The 17617-nt window shown below is 41.1% G+C and overlaps 2 protein-coding genes across 2 annotated transcripts in view; both read right to left on the bottom strand.

The window, feature by feature from the left end:
- The window catches only part of LOC135218966 (synaptic vesicle membrane protein VAT-1 homolog), a 104792-nt gene extending 88799 nt beyond the window's left edge, over positions 1-15993 (bottom strand). The window contains 1 exon segment of the mRNA XM_064255403.1: positions 15880-15993. Within this exon segment, the coding sequence (XP_064111473.1) occupies positions 15880-15930 (51 nt within the window). The 5' untranslated portion in view covers positions 15931-15993.
- Positions 4874-6941, bottom strand: LOC135219728 (inhibitor of growth protein 3-like). Its single transcript, XM_064256735.1, has one exon. The coding sequence runs from the start codon at positions 6815-6817 to the stop codon at positions 5663-5665; it is 1155 nt and encodes a 384-aa protein (XP_064112805.1). The 5' UTR covers positions 6818-6941; the 3' UTR covers positions 4874-5662.
- Positions 15994-17617: the final 1624 nt, after the last annotated feature.

Here is a 17617-nt window from a genome sequence, read left to right as displayed (position 1 = left end):
TAATAGCGACCTCCCCTGGCAGAAGTCGAAGTCTTTCCTCGGGGCTTAGACATGGCAACCGTCTTAGCAGCTGAGAAAGCGTTAACCAAACTCTTGGGCTTGGCCGCAGTTGATCGAGGCTGCCCAGAAGCCTTCAAAACGGCCTGGTGTACCAGACGGTCACTGTTATCAGTGCGACGTCTTACCACCGCAGCATCCACCATCTCTCCTGGGAAGAGAGAGGAGGAACTCCATACTGGTCCGTTGCAAAGTCCTAATGCCGCCTCACGCCCAGCCGCCCTGGACACTCGGGTAAGGACTGCGTCCCTACGCCTAAGTACCAGGTTGGCCCACAGGTTTACCGTCTGGTGGGCGAGGTAGGAGATGGCCCTAACCCCAGACTGGCAAAGTCTCCTGAAAGCCGGGTCCCCTTCAGGAGTAATATTCCCGGAGGTGGCCGTGACCTTGGACACTGTGAGGGACCACAGGTCCAGCCAGGAGACTGCCTAGAAAGCTGCCATGGTGGTGGATTCCAGAGCGAGTGCCTCCTGCTGTGAGAACCACAGGTTTTCCGACAGGAGCTGCTGCAGAGACACTCCGGGTTAACCTGTTTGGGCGGCATCGGATCCTCGGATGGCACGTAGAACCTTCTCTGTCGCAGTAGAGGAGGGGGAAGTAGCTTAGACGACCTGCCAGACCGAAGCGAACCTTCTTGTCCGGAGACGAGCGAGTCCACCTGGCCCAGCACTGAGTCGGCCAGCTCCAATCGCGGCAGACCCACCGTCGCCCTGGGTTCCTTTTTAGGCCTCCAGAACGACTCGAGTTGGGACGTGGGCTCAGAAGGTGGGAGCGGCGATCCTTCCCTGAGGTCATTGTGCTGACGAATCAGAGCAATAACCTCTGCAAAATTCCTCTGGATCTCAGGAGTGACCGCATCTTGAGGAGTAGGAACGTCAAGCCCCTCCAGCAAGAACGACTCCCGAGACCCTCCTCCTTCAGAAGGAGGAACAGCGACAGACGCCTCCCGGTCTCCTTCTGCCACTTGCGCATACGACCTGGTCGATCCGAGGACCGTGCCTGGCACGTACGGCGTCGTGGTGGGATCGTGAGGGGTGCTCCCTTCACGATCACTCCTTGTTGCCTCGCCCTTCTCGGTGTAGCCCGAGGAAGTTGAAGGAACAGGAGAGGAAGACCTGACGCTCCCCCCTCGCTCACTGGCAGAACCGGTGTGCTTGGGGGGCTGCAGGCGATCGCCAACCCGTGGTGGCGATCGAGCAGCAGGCCTGGTCGCGCCACTCCCCTGGAGCGAGCGGCTGGACCGAGAACAGCGGCCCCGGTCCCGTGCATCAGAGGAACTGCTGCTGGTCCCCCTATCCGTCCGGTCCCAGGTGGGAGCGGTGGTCAGGGGACCTGCAGAGGACCACTGTCATGGTGGGACCGGTGCCTGTCCTCACGGCGCATCGAACCGCTGGGACCAGCCGGGGCTGGTTCCTGTGATCGAGGGGACCTCTTACCAGCCTCAGCCCGTGACTGGTCAGGGACCGGCATGTCAACCCTGGTAACCAGCTGGTCGCTGCGAGAGCGGCCGCTGGCCTGGCGAGAGTCACCTGAGCGGCTCTTGCCAGCCTTCTGCTCCGTGCCTTGGTCCTGGCGCCGAGCGAACTCGGACGCCTGAGCCTTGGCTGCACGGTCGCCCGTGAGAGACCGTACACTCGGTACCTCTCGCGAACGAGAGGCCAAGCCGGAACCTGGTGTAGCGGCAGCACCCCTAGCACCAGGCGAGGAAGTACCAGTGTTAGCCGGTACACCTCTGGTCCCCGTCTTCTTCTTCCTTGCGGAAGGAGAGACGGGCCCCGCTCCCGAAGGAGCAGGAGGACCAGCGGAAGAACCCCCCATCCCACCGGAGTGAGACGGGCCCTTAGAAGTTCCCGAGGGAGCCTTCTTAGAGGGGAGGAGGCAGCCTTCTTCTTCCTTGGCTTGGAAGCCTTGGAAGTTGAAGGGGAAGAGGCGGCAGCAGGCGACGAAGATGATGACGAAGACGACAACGACACCTTCCTCTTCTTCTTCTTCTTCGTCAGCTCCCTCAGGACAGACGTCAGGTCCTCCATCCAGGATGGAGCCGGGGCTGCTGTTGCCAAAGCAACAGGGCCCGGCTGCACCTGTCCGGAAGGACCAGCGACTGGGGCTGCAACACCACGGGCTGGAACGACTTCGGCAGGTGCGGGAACAGCAGGAGCGGCAGGTACAGCAGGAGACGGGGCAGAAGCCAGCGACATCCTGGGTACCAAGGGAGTCGCTGGAGAGCTTTCCGACGACTCCTTGGCAGATCTTCGCTTCTTCCTACCCTCGTACTGCACCTCCGACCAATTCATACAAATATTACATGGCTCGGTCCGAGAGCATTTACGCCCCGGCACCGAGCACAAAGGACATGAGGATCTATTTCAGGGAAAGATCGAAAGACCCCGCACTTACGGCCCTCCACACCAGGGCAAACTCTGCTGCGGATGGGGGGACGCAGGGATAGCTCCATTGCCCGAAGATCCATAATCAACGTTAATAAAAGAATAAGGAAAGTCACGTACCTACAATACACTTTCACAACACTGACAAACCAAGTTGAAGAAACCAACACACAACCAAAGCATACGACGATGAAGCGGGCAGAGAGCAATGACGAACACATCCTCCACCAACACGGCCGAAAGCAAAAGTGATTCTTCACCTCCCAGTCGCGCGGCGCGTGCACTGTCGGAGAAGCAGTTAACTACTGAACTCCCTTGTTCGAAGCTTACGACCGTTCCAGCTGCCGCTAGTTACCTTCCTATTGTAAAGGACCGATGGTTTGTATTACGTATCAGAACAACTGAATCTTTAACACCTTGAAAATCTAGATACATATTGTTACAGAATTCATGGAAATTCTTAAGAATATGGTCTTGAATATTACTGAAACCCAGAAGAAAACACTGCCTAACCAAAGACCTTTAACCCTGTGAAAGGCCTAAGAGATCACCATTATAATCAGCTAAATTGAATTGAGCAACGCTCGAGGAACCCTCAAAGGGCAAAGGTTCTGAAGTACTTCCAGATGGAAAGGGAACTTTTGGAGAGGAGGGGGCATTAAGAGTATCTACCGCTGACAGAACCGAGTCGAAACACCCAGAAGGAGGAAGGCCAGATTTTACCTTCGGCGCAGTATTGGCCGGGAACAAACAGATCTCTGGATCCAATGGGGATCCTAACCTAGCAGGACTAAATAAAGGATCTGAAGGCCCTTGGAACCGTGCCTCGCCTAGCTGATCCCTAACATTCTTAGTTGTCTGCGTCATTCCTATTTCTGATTTCATTTTCAGACTTACATTTTCAGGGGAATAAGGGAATTCTGCTACGGACACTGCCTGCTCCTCGCCAGGGGGGATGGTAGTTCCTACCCTTTCAGTTTTTGGACCTCCATGACCCCCGCCACCCATCAGGGCTGGTTCTGGAACAGGCAGGGGAGCTGGAAGAGAGCGGTTAGTAAATTGTTCCCTATTGCTAACTTTCATCTCGTCCTGCAACTTTGACATCAGTGTAGTAAATAAACCAGACATATTTGATGTTAATCTATCCTCAAACTTCTTATACAGTACTGACTTTAAATCACTAGCTTCCTCTACCTTGGGTTTAGTCCCTGAAGCTACCCTACCTTTACTCTTTGAAACAAGAGGTTTCCTATGCTTAATGTATGCCTGCACCTATTCCCTAGACCTGTCCTTGCACTCATCACATCTACGACCTATATTGTATTGAATTTCCCTACATGAAATACACAAGGAATGTCGGTCGTATTTGAGTGTACTCATCCTCTGTTTGCAGGCGGTACAGGAGCAATGAGTTGCTGCATCTTTGTTGGGATGGTCTGGAAGAGTCTTAGCTGGGGGAAGATCCTTTGCAATTGAGTCCATTTTATGGTCCGAGACCATTATCATCAATCAAGCAGAGAAAAGCCAAGGCGAAATCCAAAACAAGCAAAAGGCGTCAACAATCTTATCCAATAACGCAGTAGGGGGTTGGGCTGTGACCAAAGGTTCGCATGCTGCAAGAAACGTCTTGACAGGCGAGCGAACAAAAAGCGATTGACGGGAGTAGTCAATGTCGGCCGGCGGCTGGCAGCAGCGCCGCCAACCACGGACAGGTGACTTGGTAACAATGTTTACCTGCAGCACTGGTAGCGCTGGCAATTAAAATTTTACTTAAGTGTTGGTAATTTTTGTGGGGTGTTGTTTGGGCCGGTCAGGTGACCAGGGCTAATTCAGGTGTTCAGGTGGTGCATTGCAATATGATAATCAAACATTAAACATTCAGAATCAAAGAAATCTACAGTATACAACTGAAAAAATATCCCATAGTTTTACATATGTAATTTCAACAAAAGTGAGGGTTAATTATAAACTCTCTGAATTTTGCAAGCTGTACGTAGTATATGTAGTAGCATCACATGTACAAAAAGAGTAATACAATTATACTGTAGTGAATACGTAATGACCTTATAAATAGTAAGAGGATCTAAAGCTATGAGGCTAATATATATATATATATATATATATATATATATATATATATATATATATATATATGTGTGTGTGTGTGTGTGTATATATATATACATATACAAAATATTGTACATTAGTTTTCTTCTAAAAATGTTAAAAGTGAAAAGGCACATCTGCCATTACAGCTAAAGAACAACGACAAAATTAAGTACTGTATAAATTACAAGAACAGTATTTATGTTTTTTATACATATTTCAAGTAAAAACCCTAAACTGCAACAACCAAAAACTGTATTACTCCTGTACAGTAATACTGATTACACTATCATTGTAAGTCAAGGATACAGAACATACACTCCTCAGTATATACTAATTACTTTTATTTTTTTGTAGAGTCCTACAAAACTCACTTACAGCACTTAACAGTAATCTATTCTCTGGTTAATTCTACAATTACTTTCAGTGTACAAGTCAAAGACTCAAACATAAGAGACAAGAGGCAGGATTAAAAGTTCATCCTCATAATATTCACATATTACATACTCTTATTCACTGTATATTAATGAGCCAAAAATACAGAAAAATAAATACAGCACTCCACCAAATTCTACAGTTTGATGTGCTCACTTCTAACACATTTTATAATAGCCTACAGCAACTACATTTTTAGTTTAGAAAAAGTGCACTACTTACTATTAATTAATAGGTTAATAAACAATTCTGAAATCCATAACCATAACAGTATGTTTGACCAATGGGTCTAGTGCTAAGCATTTTATATTATTCCACACTTAAATATCAAAATGTAGAATCAGAATCAATGCCATTAGACTGCAGTTAGGCTTAAGTTTGGCTGACTCTTTTCCAAAGACAGCATAAAATTTTCTACTAACAATTCTACTATGTCCTTAAAAATCTATCAGTGGGTACTAGACTACAATGAGGTACTCAAGATTCATATTAAATCTAAGGCTTAAAATGCTGAAATGTATTTGGCCTAGGCAGTACTTATGCTAAATCAAAAATGTTTACATATTAAAGTGCTTGAATAAGACCATTACTTCTTATAAAACTCCATTTCTTATAAAACTATTAAAATTCTCCAATTATAATTCATAGCCTGTGCTAGCCTAACCAAAAATTTATACTTATTTCCTTGCCCTCCTATTCATAGCTGAGGCACACTGTCTACAATACCATTTACCCTTTGGAGGAGCTGTTATGCCAACACAAGGATAATGAAACCATTCAACAGGACACTTGGGATTATCACAAGCTACCATATCACCATACGAAACTTGATTACAAATACAATAACGTGGTTCATTTGGATCATAACTCCAATCTGGATTATCAGAATTGTGATCTATAAGGGCATCCTGCAAAAGCTCTTCAGAGGGTGCTGGTGAGGGCTCCATCACTGCCGGCGCCACTATACTGCTCGTAGATCCACCATGCCTTCGCTTGTGCTTTTTAGTACTATTTGAACCTGTACTGCTTGCACCATTGTTAGATGTACTGGTTGTATCCTGGGGCAATGCTGAGGCAGCCAGGGCAGTCTGGGCTGCATTTGCCAATTCACTACCTATTGAAAACTCAGTGGGATGGACACCTGAAGTGATGGCGTCGTACGATGCTTTCAGACTCGCCGTGCGACGACCCTGTTGCATTTGTTGCGTTGCCGCTATTGCTTGCGATGCAGCCGCAGCAATCGCATTACTGCCAGCACCCATATGGCCCAGAGTATATGATATAGCAGAGGAGGGTGGTGGTGGCGAAACTGACAAACCACTAGACAAACTTGGCTCAAGCCTCTCTTCTTTCTTCACTGTCATGGAAGCAGCCGAAGACGACTGTTTCCTTTCAGACCGTGTGCTGAGCCCCCCAAAGTGATTTTCCTTCTGACTATCTCTAATGGGTTCATCCAGTTCTAAAGATCGTTTTTCTAGTACTTCTGTAATGCCCGGGCTATCCGCTTCTAGTTCACACTTAAATTTTTCTAATTCCTGATCTAATTTCCTCATGTACCTTTCCAACAGGTCATGCATGTTTGTGGCAACGTTGACTTTTTCATCTGCATCGTCCAACAGTTTATAATATTCTTTCCTTATTTTCTCGTACTCTGCATCTCTATCTTGTTGCCTCATTTTTTTCGCATTGCCGAAGAATACCTTAATTTGTTCTTCCAGCTGATCTGAAGTGTTTTGGATGCCCAGGTCCAGTTCACGTAAATCGGTTGTTCGATCTCTTATTTCTTGGGGAATTTGTTCGATCACTTCAAGGAAATCTTCTAGGTACAGCATTTTGCCTCGTATTTCCGATCGTGATGAAACCACAACAGGATAACTACTACAATTAGGTATCACTTTGACAGTCACAGGCTTTCAGAGAAATCCAAAACACAGGAATAATAGTAGTAGCATCAGTGATGTTTCCCTATACAACGGCACTTTACGCTCGCTAGTTTTGGTTGAGCTGTTAATTGTATTTTCTCCAAATATACATATTTTTAAAATAAAGTCTGTTATTATTTTCAGTTTCTCTCTCGATGGCTCAGTGAATATGAAGATGTTAGATATTAGTTCCTCTTTGTTTTCCTGATATGGCTGCTGCTGCCCATATTCAAAGTTATTCCTAATACCGTTGTACGTTGGCAGCAGAGTAAAAAAAAAATGTTCTTAGTTTTCAATTATTTCTTAAAAATATAAGCATTTCGTGTGTTCCATTTTTCCTCTACAATATTACTTTCAATAACCAACAACTTTCTATTTCACGTGTCTTCATATGAGAGCAGTTCAACAATGTCACTTCTTCCTTTTCTGTTCCCTGGCAAAATTACAAAAATGTATTAAATCACTTGCTGCTTTTTCCTAGGAACTGCAGTTGTTACTTCTTTATTCCTACTTATAATGTTAAATTTCAATATATCATAGGTTCCTATAGTTTTTGCTGTGAAAAAATTACTACTGCACAAGTGCTGCATATGTGTTCTTTATTTCTATACTTCCCATTTCTGGTATGTCTCGGCTCTCGGGCGACAGAACGAAAACATTTCGCGGGCGCGCGTAGTAGGTGTAATACCAAGTTCATTTTTACTTTATGCTTGTAGGTATGTCCGGTCCCACCCCACCGAAGGTGCTCTGCTGGAACCCGAATGTCAGCAGATACATTCGGGGAATCATCTATCAGTTGTAACTCCCACAATATCATAGGACTCAGAAAATATTAAGTATCGAAACATTTATGACCTATACTCCTAATATTAACTGGAAGTTTGCTTTAGTCTTATGGCTGCAAATCTACAGGTTGTAAAATTGAACCCATAGATATGGAGAGCTCTCTATATCTGTGATTTAACCCATACGCGGAGTGCATCTTGCTTCAGATAACTAAAACCCAACTGTATCTAGCCTGTTGACAACATTCGTTGATTCTTTTAAGGAAACAAATCTTTTAAGCATCTTGGACGCCCTGATTTGATAGAAGGTTGAGTTATGAAATACTTTGAACATTATTCTATCTTTTAAAAGTAACTAAAGCAATTCACAATAAATCCAGTCTCGAGGTGCGAGATAACCTTTATTAATATCACAGCTCTGCAAACATTTCTTTCTTTATTTTAGTGATTTTGGTCATAAAAATAATCCACTAGCAGTATGCAATATAGTATTTACATAAATGCACGTTTCTTGTAGTCGACATATTGCTATGTGAATGCGTGCGCTCCACAATGTAAACAAAAAATACAAGAGGGAACTCGAGTGATTAATCAGTTTCATAAAAAATATATACCGATATATGTTTACATGTGACTAGAATACTTGAATAAAATAAATGCAAGGAAAATATGGTAAAAGGTGTTTACAGCTATATACAGGATAAAAGCTTTAATAAGAAACAGCCCTGCATAAGACTGCAGAATAGTGTACAAAATTCCTTATGGGTGAGATAAATTTTACATTAGATAATCAGAAAAAAAATTTTTTTGAATAAAATGGACATCACCGCATAAGTAGCTACAGTATTGCTACGGATCAGTGAAAGAATGCCATTAACAGCAGCCACGTGAAAACATGATTTCATCCATCAATTGTCTAAAACAAAATGTTTTCTTAACGGCAGGAATTTCACCAAGAGAAATTTCATTGGCAGCCTGTATTTAACATAGTGAGAAGTACAATTACTATAATAACAGTATAGGTATATATATATATATATATATATATATATATATATATATATATACACACACACACACCACACCGGGTGTTTCGAAATTAGAGCCCGCCCCCCCTCCACAGAACAAATGAAAAAGTTATGAAGTTTTCTGCTATAGCCTATCTCCATGTACATCATCTTAAGTTTCTATTAAGCTGTTTTTCATTTTACATTTCTTGTATTTTCAGACTGAGTGACGGAGTTAAATACAGCCATGGCTAACGACTTGGAGGAAATCAAATGGATTGACTGAATCCAGGATATAACCTTCAGAGGGCCAGGGATGCTGGCACACCCTTCATTTCACGTTCCTGGATAGCTAAATACATTAAAAGAGATGAATCCTTTGTTAAAAGAAACTGGAACAAAAATCCATATGACTGTCATCACAAAATGAGTGAGAATCTTGGAAGGCCTGAAGTCCTTTGTCAGAAGTAAAAAGACATAATAGCTGAGGCAGTGGGTAGACCAAGAAAGTCTTTACGTAAATTGGTGGTTGAAAAAGAAACAAAAAGGGGAAAGAAGAGAAGTTATAGTGCTGTATATCGTGAGTTGAAAAAATCTGGTATCAAGCCATTTCATGTTATCAGCAAGCCCAATATCACTCAGCAACAGAGAGAGGACCGTGCATGGTTTAGTGGATCATTTCTTAAAGATTGGGATGAAGCTGACTTTCTCCATGTTGCCGCATCAGATGAATTCTTCATTTACACAGTCAGGAAGCCAAATCATAAAAATGACATCAGTTGGGCTGCAAAGTTGGATGACATCAGCGATGACATGCGCTATTGCCAAGTTGTGAAATTTCCTGAATGTTTAAGAATTTTTTTATGTTTCACAGCCAACAAGTTAATGTGGAGCATCAAAGAAAAAGGACAGTCATGGAATGGCGAATACTTCAGAGAAACTGTGCTTACTGGTGGAGTATTTCCTTTCCTCAAAGACCTGAAAATGTGTTATCTGTTGAAGAAGTCACATTTTTGCATGATAAGGCACCATGTTTCAAGGCTCTTCACACAGGAGCTGCTTCGAAACAGTGGTATCGATTTCTTCTCATAAAGTGAATTTCCAGGTAACCCCCATGACCTTAATGCGTGTGAAAACATTGGTAGTATCTTACAGGATCGTGTTGAAGCGTGCACAGTGAACTATGATGGTATGCCAAGCCTCGACAACCTGCGAAGAGAGGTGACCGAAGTGCTCAGGGAAATGGAGTTTGAGTCTCAGCTTTTTTGCGATTTGCTGAAATCATACCCCTCAACAATGCAGGCTGTTGTACAGGCAGATGGAGGCCACACACAATATTAAATACTCAGAGAGAAACTTAAATAAATACCGGTTCTGTATTACTTTAGTTTTTGTCCATATCAAATTTAGTTTATGCTGTAGAGGGGGGCTCTAATTTCGAAACACCCTTTATATATATATGTATATCTATATATATATATAGATATATATATATATATATATATATCTATATGTATATATATATATATATATATATATATATATATATATATATATATATATACATATATATATAATATATATATATATATATATACATGCATACATACACACACACACTTCACACACATATATATATATATATATATATATATATATATATATATATCATATATATATATATATATATATATTATATATCCATCGCAGTCCTTTAACGGTTCTGACCACAATGGGTACCTAATTCACTGTCAGGTAAGATAAACTGGGAAACAATATTTGCTGAAAAAGGACCTCAACGGTGTCTTCCACCCTAGTGTGGCAAATCTCGAATTGGAATTAGATACACATTTGACAAATTAATTAATTTCAAACAATAAGACAGATATTAACGCTTATTAGTCTTACAGGAAGCCAAAACATACAAGGGACAGGAACACACTTTCATAGGTCGGAGAGCTGTGGCTATTGCTTTGCCTAATGCCAGGATATCGGTGAAGATTTTTAAAGCAGTAATGTTTTCGAATTTTAAATCGGTTTGTCTTAACTATACATAGCTAGAAAATAAATGCTGTTGTTTCTAGCTCACACAGGAAATCTGCTTGTAGGTATACAAAATTCCGGCAGTGGACAACATTTGTTTGCATGAAAATTTAAAGTTTTTTTTATGAAATTTTTTTTATGGAAAATACAAAGACTATACATGGCTAGAAAATAAATGCTGTTGTTTCTAGCTCACACAGGAAATCTGCTTGTAGGTATACAAAATTCCGGTAGTGGACAATATTTGTTTGCATGAAATTTGAATTTTTTTTATGAAATTCTTTACAAAGACTATACAACAAAATGCCGCCTGTGGTGAAGATCATGCAAAAGAGAGTAAATTTAAAAGAGAACTAAAGACTCCTATTCTGAAGGAGCTACGATACTGAGGAGCAAAAACGAAAAGACATTTATTAAATATAAGAAGCAACTTATTTTGAAAACAAGCAAGGGTCCGCCAGAGAGGGAATCATCCTTGTGGAGGGCTTTATATAAAACCAAACAAAGTGAAACAAACGCAGGGTATCGTCTGCCTTACTGTTCTTCACAAATGTTACAAATAGTCCAGGCAAATTAGAGGAGGGGGGAAATAATAAGTTTATTTTATTTAGAAAAAATACTCTTCAAAGGTCACAAAACAAAGATCTAAGGAGTTCTTCTCCATAAGGAGGCGCAGCCTCCCATTTTTTTGGAGGGGGGGTGGGGGGGACAGACTCCTTCGGAAGGTAGCTTTCCGCATATTAACAGATTTTTCTCAAAATCGGTGCGCCGCACGGAGAAAAGGTATGGGGACAAGAAAAATAAAAAATTAAATTCTGCACAAGTTCATCTACATGTCTTTTTTCGCTAAATATTATAGTTTCGACTCAAGTAAGAGAGAAATTAGAGGGCGCATTTTCGTCGAATTGTAAAAATATGTATTTGGCGTAAAAATGCTATAGATGACATTGTAGAATGAAGATTCCTATTTCATTTGGTGTCTTTGTTTTCCTCTAAATATCAAATTAATGACACAAAAGAAACAAACTAAACAGAAATTGTAAATTTCTAAAATGCATATCTATTTATTGCACAACATAGTTCAAATGTAAAGGAAAAACGTGTAAATTAAATTATACTTTGCACATTTTTATTCCTTAATAATAGGTGATTATCATGTTTGTTTTTTTCAGAGCTGAATGGAATGATTTTCAAAAGTGAATGAGCCACAGATTTATTATGGCGTCAAGATGAAATTCAAGTGTTTTTGCTGCTTTGAGACATTAAGTGAAGGTGAAATTGTGAAAGTGCAACAAGGCATCCATAATTTGAGGCTTATTAGTGAAATAAAAAAAGACGGTAATCTAGAAATGCCACAGAATGTTGACACTATTGAGGGGCACAAGAAATGTAGACTTGACTATATTAAAGGGAAGAATACAGCCAGAGATGCAAGAAAGAAAAGTGAGATCAGAGGAAAACAATAAATTTCAAAAGCAACTGCTAGTTCTGTGGTGATGCAAGTGGTATTGCTTCAGAAAGGAAAAGGAATGTGCACGCGCGCAAAACACTTTTGGAAGTCTGATGAAAGGCAGTGCAAGAATTTGCAAGAATGAGGGAAAGGACTGGGTTTGGGGAAAATTTCCACAGAACCATAAAACATCCTTTGTTGCTGGAGTTGAAACACATTAGAGCTTCACTGTTAAAACACAATTTTCAGTTTTGAGGCATTCATGACCTCTTTTTGTTTTTTTTCCATACTCATTGATTTGAATCTGCACAGCTACTACGATCTCGTTTGAGAATGGAATTCTTTGCAATTTACTGATTTCTTGAGTTTGCACAGTTCTTGCTGGAGTTGTGCACTTTACTCCACCCACTGAATGAAAAGTTCCTTTGCCAATAAAGGTTTTAATATTAAAGTCAGTATTTCCAAAAACAACCGACAAAATGAATTTCCCTCGACATCTGGTTTCCATTATATGCCGAACGAAATCCCAAACGTGATGCTTTGCTGATGATGGTTTCCGAAACAAATCCACAGCCAAACCAAGCAATATACAACAACAAAAATGATCTTGGACGCAGGGTCTAAGCATCACCCTTTCAGGCCCGGGTATTTGCATAAAAGCTGGGCCCCTCCATTACGTCTACCTAAGTGTCACTTTGTTGTGATATTTTATTCTTGGTTATTTTTTTATTTTTGTTTGTTTGTTATGTATAAGAACTATTATCCATTTAGTTTGTTTTTCCTCCTTCCGGTGGTTTGTCGGTTTGGTAATTGCCACTAATGACCATTCTGTGTTTTCATATATTTGTGAGTGAGTGGTGCTGTCACCGTGGCTGTGTCGGAGATGCTTTCGTCTGAAGGAGTCAGTTGATCTCTGAGCCTTATTATTCCTGGTGACTGTTGGATTTGCTACGAAACGCCTGCTTGGATATACTGTTATTCTTGAAGGATTACTCTTCATCCTGCCTCACCCTCGGCTCAGTAAATGTCGAGGGGCTCTCGCTTAGCCAAGGTATAAGTGATTCATATTTTTGGAATATTCAGGCGATCTTTGACTCTGGTTTGATTTGGATTTCCCGGGTTTTCTGGAGGATCATCCTCGAGGACGTAGGATCGCTGATGTATGGGTCCTGTGGAGTACCATAAATCTATATAGACGTACATACACCACTTCGCCACCTCACTTTTTGTCTCGACGCAGAGACATATAAGCAATTAAAGAGATCACGGCTACAACTCCAGTGTTACGGAGGAGGGAAACCACCGTTAGGTTTATATAGTTTGTAATAAATATTTCAGGGTGATTGGTTTTCATTAAAATATGTATTCCGAGGTTCAGGAATAACTTCTGTCTTGATGTTTTGTATTAAATTTAAGTGTTTTTGTGGTGTTTCGTTTCCCCCTATGAATTGATTTTTGCACTCTTGATATTATTTGAGAGCTATTCCACTGATTGTGGACTTAGCTTGTGGTTGTGAACAGAGTTTGGTAAGAAAGGAATTTAATTTCTAGTGACGGCGGAAAAGGACCGAAACACTAAGTGATTCCGCCATCCTGTTCAATTAACCTAATCGTTAGGGGAGCATGGGTCCTTGAGTGTCCTTCATTCTTTGATTCTGCTTATTCTCTAAAAGGAAAAGTTAAAATAAATAAGCGGCTGTCAACCAACCCCCCCCCCCCCCCCCCCCGCCCCCCCCGACCGCTTGCCAGGCCCTGGGAAAGTGGTACCCTACCCTTCCACCCCATATTCGGGCCCTGCTTGGACCCGTTGCGGCAATTATTGCATGGGCAATTGCTGAACATTTCTTTGTTAGTTTTCCTTTTCACTAGTTTATCCTTTTAAATAACTAGGTCTAATATTACACGCAATGTTTCAAGAACTACATCGTCAGCATTCTTCATAAGTCCGTATCATCTGGATAATCTGTGGTATTGTAAGGACTTGTTGTTATGTCCTCGCGAACTATTGTTGCTGCAGTTTTTACAATTCTTAATCCTTCATATTCTTCACTTTTTTCTCTCCTTTCTTTGTATACCAGGTAATGATCAATTTTAGTCCAGAGCCACGGAAGAAAACTGCTGTTGGACTTTTCTTCATTTGAAAATAACGATACTTGGTCTCCATAAGCGTTCATTACCTTACCTTTCAATATTTTCTTCAAGATTTCTCACTAAATCATGTAACAAGAATTGACATTCCTCGGAATCATCAATGTGTGTAGCTACAAAGTTTTTCAAAAGCGCTGTCAATATACGTAGTATTCATCCTTTGGACGGACGGCCTCTTTCAAAGGCGATGTCGTCGTGTAAAAACACTTTGCAGCACATTTCATGATTACGTGCTTCTTCGGCAGCAAGATATATGGCACTGTTAACTCGTTTGAATATTCCTCACCCCACTCATATCTTTTCTTTGTTTGGCAAGGTCTGAATTTTTCTTTATTTAAATGCAGAACTGGACTTCCCAAATTGTTTTGCGCGTGTGCACATTCCTTTTCTTTTCTGAAGCAATGCCACATGCATCACCACAGAGCAAGGAGTTACTTTTGAAATTACTTTTTCCTCTGATCTCAAGGACATTGTGTTCCTGGTGAATTTTCACTTTTCTTTCTTACATCTCTGGCTGAATTCTTCTCTTTAATATATTCATGTCTACATTTCTTGTGCCGAAGCTTCAATAGTTTCAAAATTCTGTGCCATTTCTAGATTACCGTCTTTTGGATTTCACTAACACGTCACAAGTTATGGATGCCTTGTTGCACTTTCACAATTCCACCTTCACTCAATGTCTTAAGGCCGCAAAAACAGTTCAATCTCATCTCTTGACGCCATATGGTAAATCTGTGACTCACTCACTCTTGAAAATCATTCCATTCAGCTCTGAAAAGAAATAAACATGATAATCACCTATTATTAAGAAATAAAAATGTGCAACGTACAATTTTATTTACAAAGTTTTCCTTGTAAACTTTATGTTATGCAATAAATAGATTTGCATTTTAGGAATTTACAATTTCCTGTTTGTTTCCTTTGCGTCATTAATTTAATATTTAGGGGAAAACAAAGTCACCAAATGAAAGAAGAATCTTCATTCTGCAGTGTCCTCTATATAGCACTCTTACGCGAAACGCGCCGTTTAATTAAGAGTAATTGAACGGTATAGTATATGTCAAGGCGAAATGCACATTTTTACAATTCGGCGAAAATTCATCCTCTACTTTCGGCCTCACTTGCGTCGAAACTATATTTAGAGCAAAATGACAGAGGGATGAACTTGTGCAGAATTTAATTCTTTACTTTCCTTTCCCCTATACCTTTTATCCTTACGGCGCACCGCTTTGCAGAAAAATCTGTCAATATTCGGAGGGAGAGTTTTCCCCCCAAAAAAGGGGGTTGGACCCCTCTTATGGAGGAAAGCTTTTTGGTTCTTTGTTTTGTGATCCTTGGGGAGTACCTCTGCCTAATATAAAAATCTGATTAATTAATTTTTCCCTTAAAAATACTAATTTGCTTGGACTAAAAGCCGTATTTTTTCACAAACCCTTAGATGCAATCTATTGACTTGCAACCGCATCATTAGCTTCATACACCCTATATTTCTTCACTCCTTGAGTAAGTCATGGAAGGTTCTTTTACTTGATTGCTTACCTGAAGTTGATCAAAACCTCCAACCGCTTTTACGACGATTCTTCTTACCATGATGGCAGAACTCTCGGTATCGGGCGATTCTTAGACCTGGCTCATGCTGTCTGAGGATGCTTTCCTCCGACTGCGGTGTAAAGTCAACGTTACTCCCGTCCCACTCCATCTTGCTTCTCAAAACAATAGACCAAGATAGCAATCTCGTTACCGAGTCGCCAGCCATCCAAGGACCATTTCACCGCTTAGCCAGTGCAGTGACTTTGGTTGCCCCACCGCTTCATCTGGTCTTCCATGATGTGTGGCGTGCGTAGTACTATGTTTTATGTAATGTTATAAAATCAATTGTAGAGCAGGTAGGTTACCCACTTCTTTAATGAATGCATAGTGCAAGGTCGAACAAATCCCTGACTCAGCTGTAGTTTACAGAACGTAATTGTTCACCGGACCTTCATACATAAAAGCTCATGCATTCAATTCCTGTCACCTTGTTAACTGCGAAAACGAAATCTACGCTTGGAACAGGCAACTATGCAGCAGAGTTAGTCAATGTGTTTTAAATAAGATGTTTCGATGTTCTGTCAATCTGTTGTCAAAATGTAGTTTTCCCTTACTATATCAGTAGGCACTCCGTATTAATTTCTCTTCTAGTATTTACTGCCGTGTATTGCACACACACACACACACACACACACACACACACACACACATATATATATATATATATATATTATATATATATATATATATATATATATTATATACATAATGTAAATGTAGACTGCTCTTCTTAATTAACACGATACACATCAGAAATACACTATAGAAATGCGTTAAAAATACATTCGAAATATGACTTAAGTACTTATGAAAATTTTCTCTGTTCTTATCTATACAGTGGTTACGATTTTTTTTTACTAATAATGAAGTATAGGCTATAAAGCCAAGCATTGGGACACTTTCAGCCACTCAATGCTCTGGGCAGTGAAAAGGAGGAGTTGAAGAGGTTGGACAGCATGATAAAAATATGCAAAAAGCAAAGCAGATGAAATACAAGCTAGGATCTAAAAGTGAAAAAGGAAAGAAACATCACTGATACACTAAGGAGCACCTAACAGTCAGAGAGGCTGAACAGCAACATGAAAGAAGGAACGATAGCATGTAACAGAATACAGAATTTAGGCCAAAAGGCAAGCGCTGGGACCTATTGGTTCATTCAACGCTGAAACGGAAATGGCCAGCAAAAAGCTTCCAAATGTGTAACAGGAGGGAAACCCACAGTTGCCCTACGAATCAATTATTGGGAGGAGAAGGTGGAAAGTGCGATGGAAGAAGAAGGATATGAACGGAGGTACAGTAAATGACAGTGGTTGCAGCTAGGGGCCGAGGGGACACTGCAAAGTACTAATGACTACAGTGCACCGAGTGAGGTGCACGTACGGAAATTCCCCTACGGTAAGAAAGAACAATAGCTGGGCTTGTCAGTTACGACAGAAACTCGAGTGATGGAGGCAACTGAGGTCTGACGAAATCTATTTTCTTGTACCTGTTTGAGATGCGCTGACTGTATCTCATTTGTATTGAAACTCACCTTCTCACTCTATGCTTGTTAATTATTCTGTTTCATCAACCTCTATGCATAAATCCAATTTTCAAACTCTTTATATGTGTGTAAGCAAGACAGGTTATCTACACACATGCATATATATGCATATATATATATATATATATATATATATATATATAT

This window comes from Macrobrachium nipponense, chromosome 1 (assembly GCF_015104395.2).
Source record: "Macrobrachium nipponense isolate FS-2020 chromosome 1, ASM1510439v2, whole genome shotgun sequence".
Taxonomy (NCBI): Eukaryota; Metazoa; Arthropoda; class Malacostraca; order Decapoda; family Palaemonidae; genus Macrobrachium; species Macrobrachium nipponense.
This window is presented reverse-complemented; position numbering and strand designations above follow the sequence as displayed.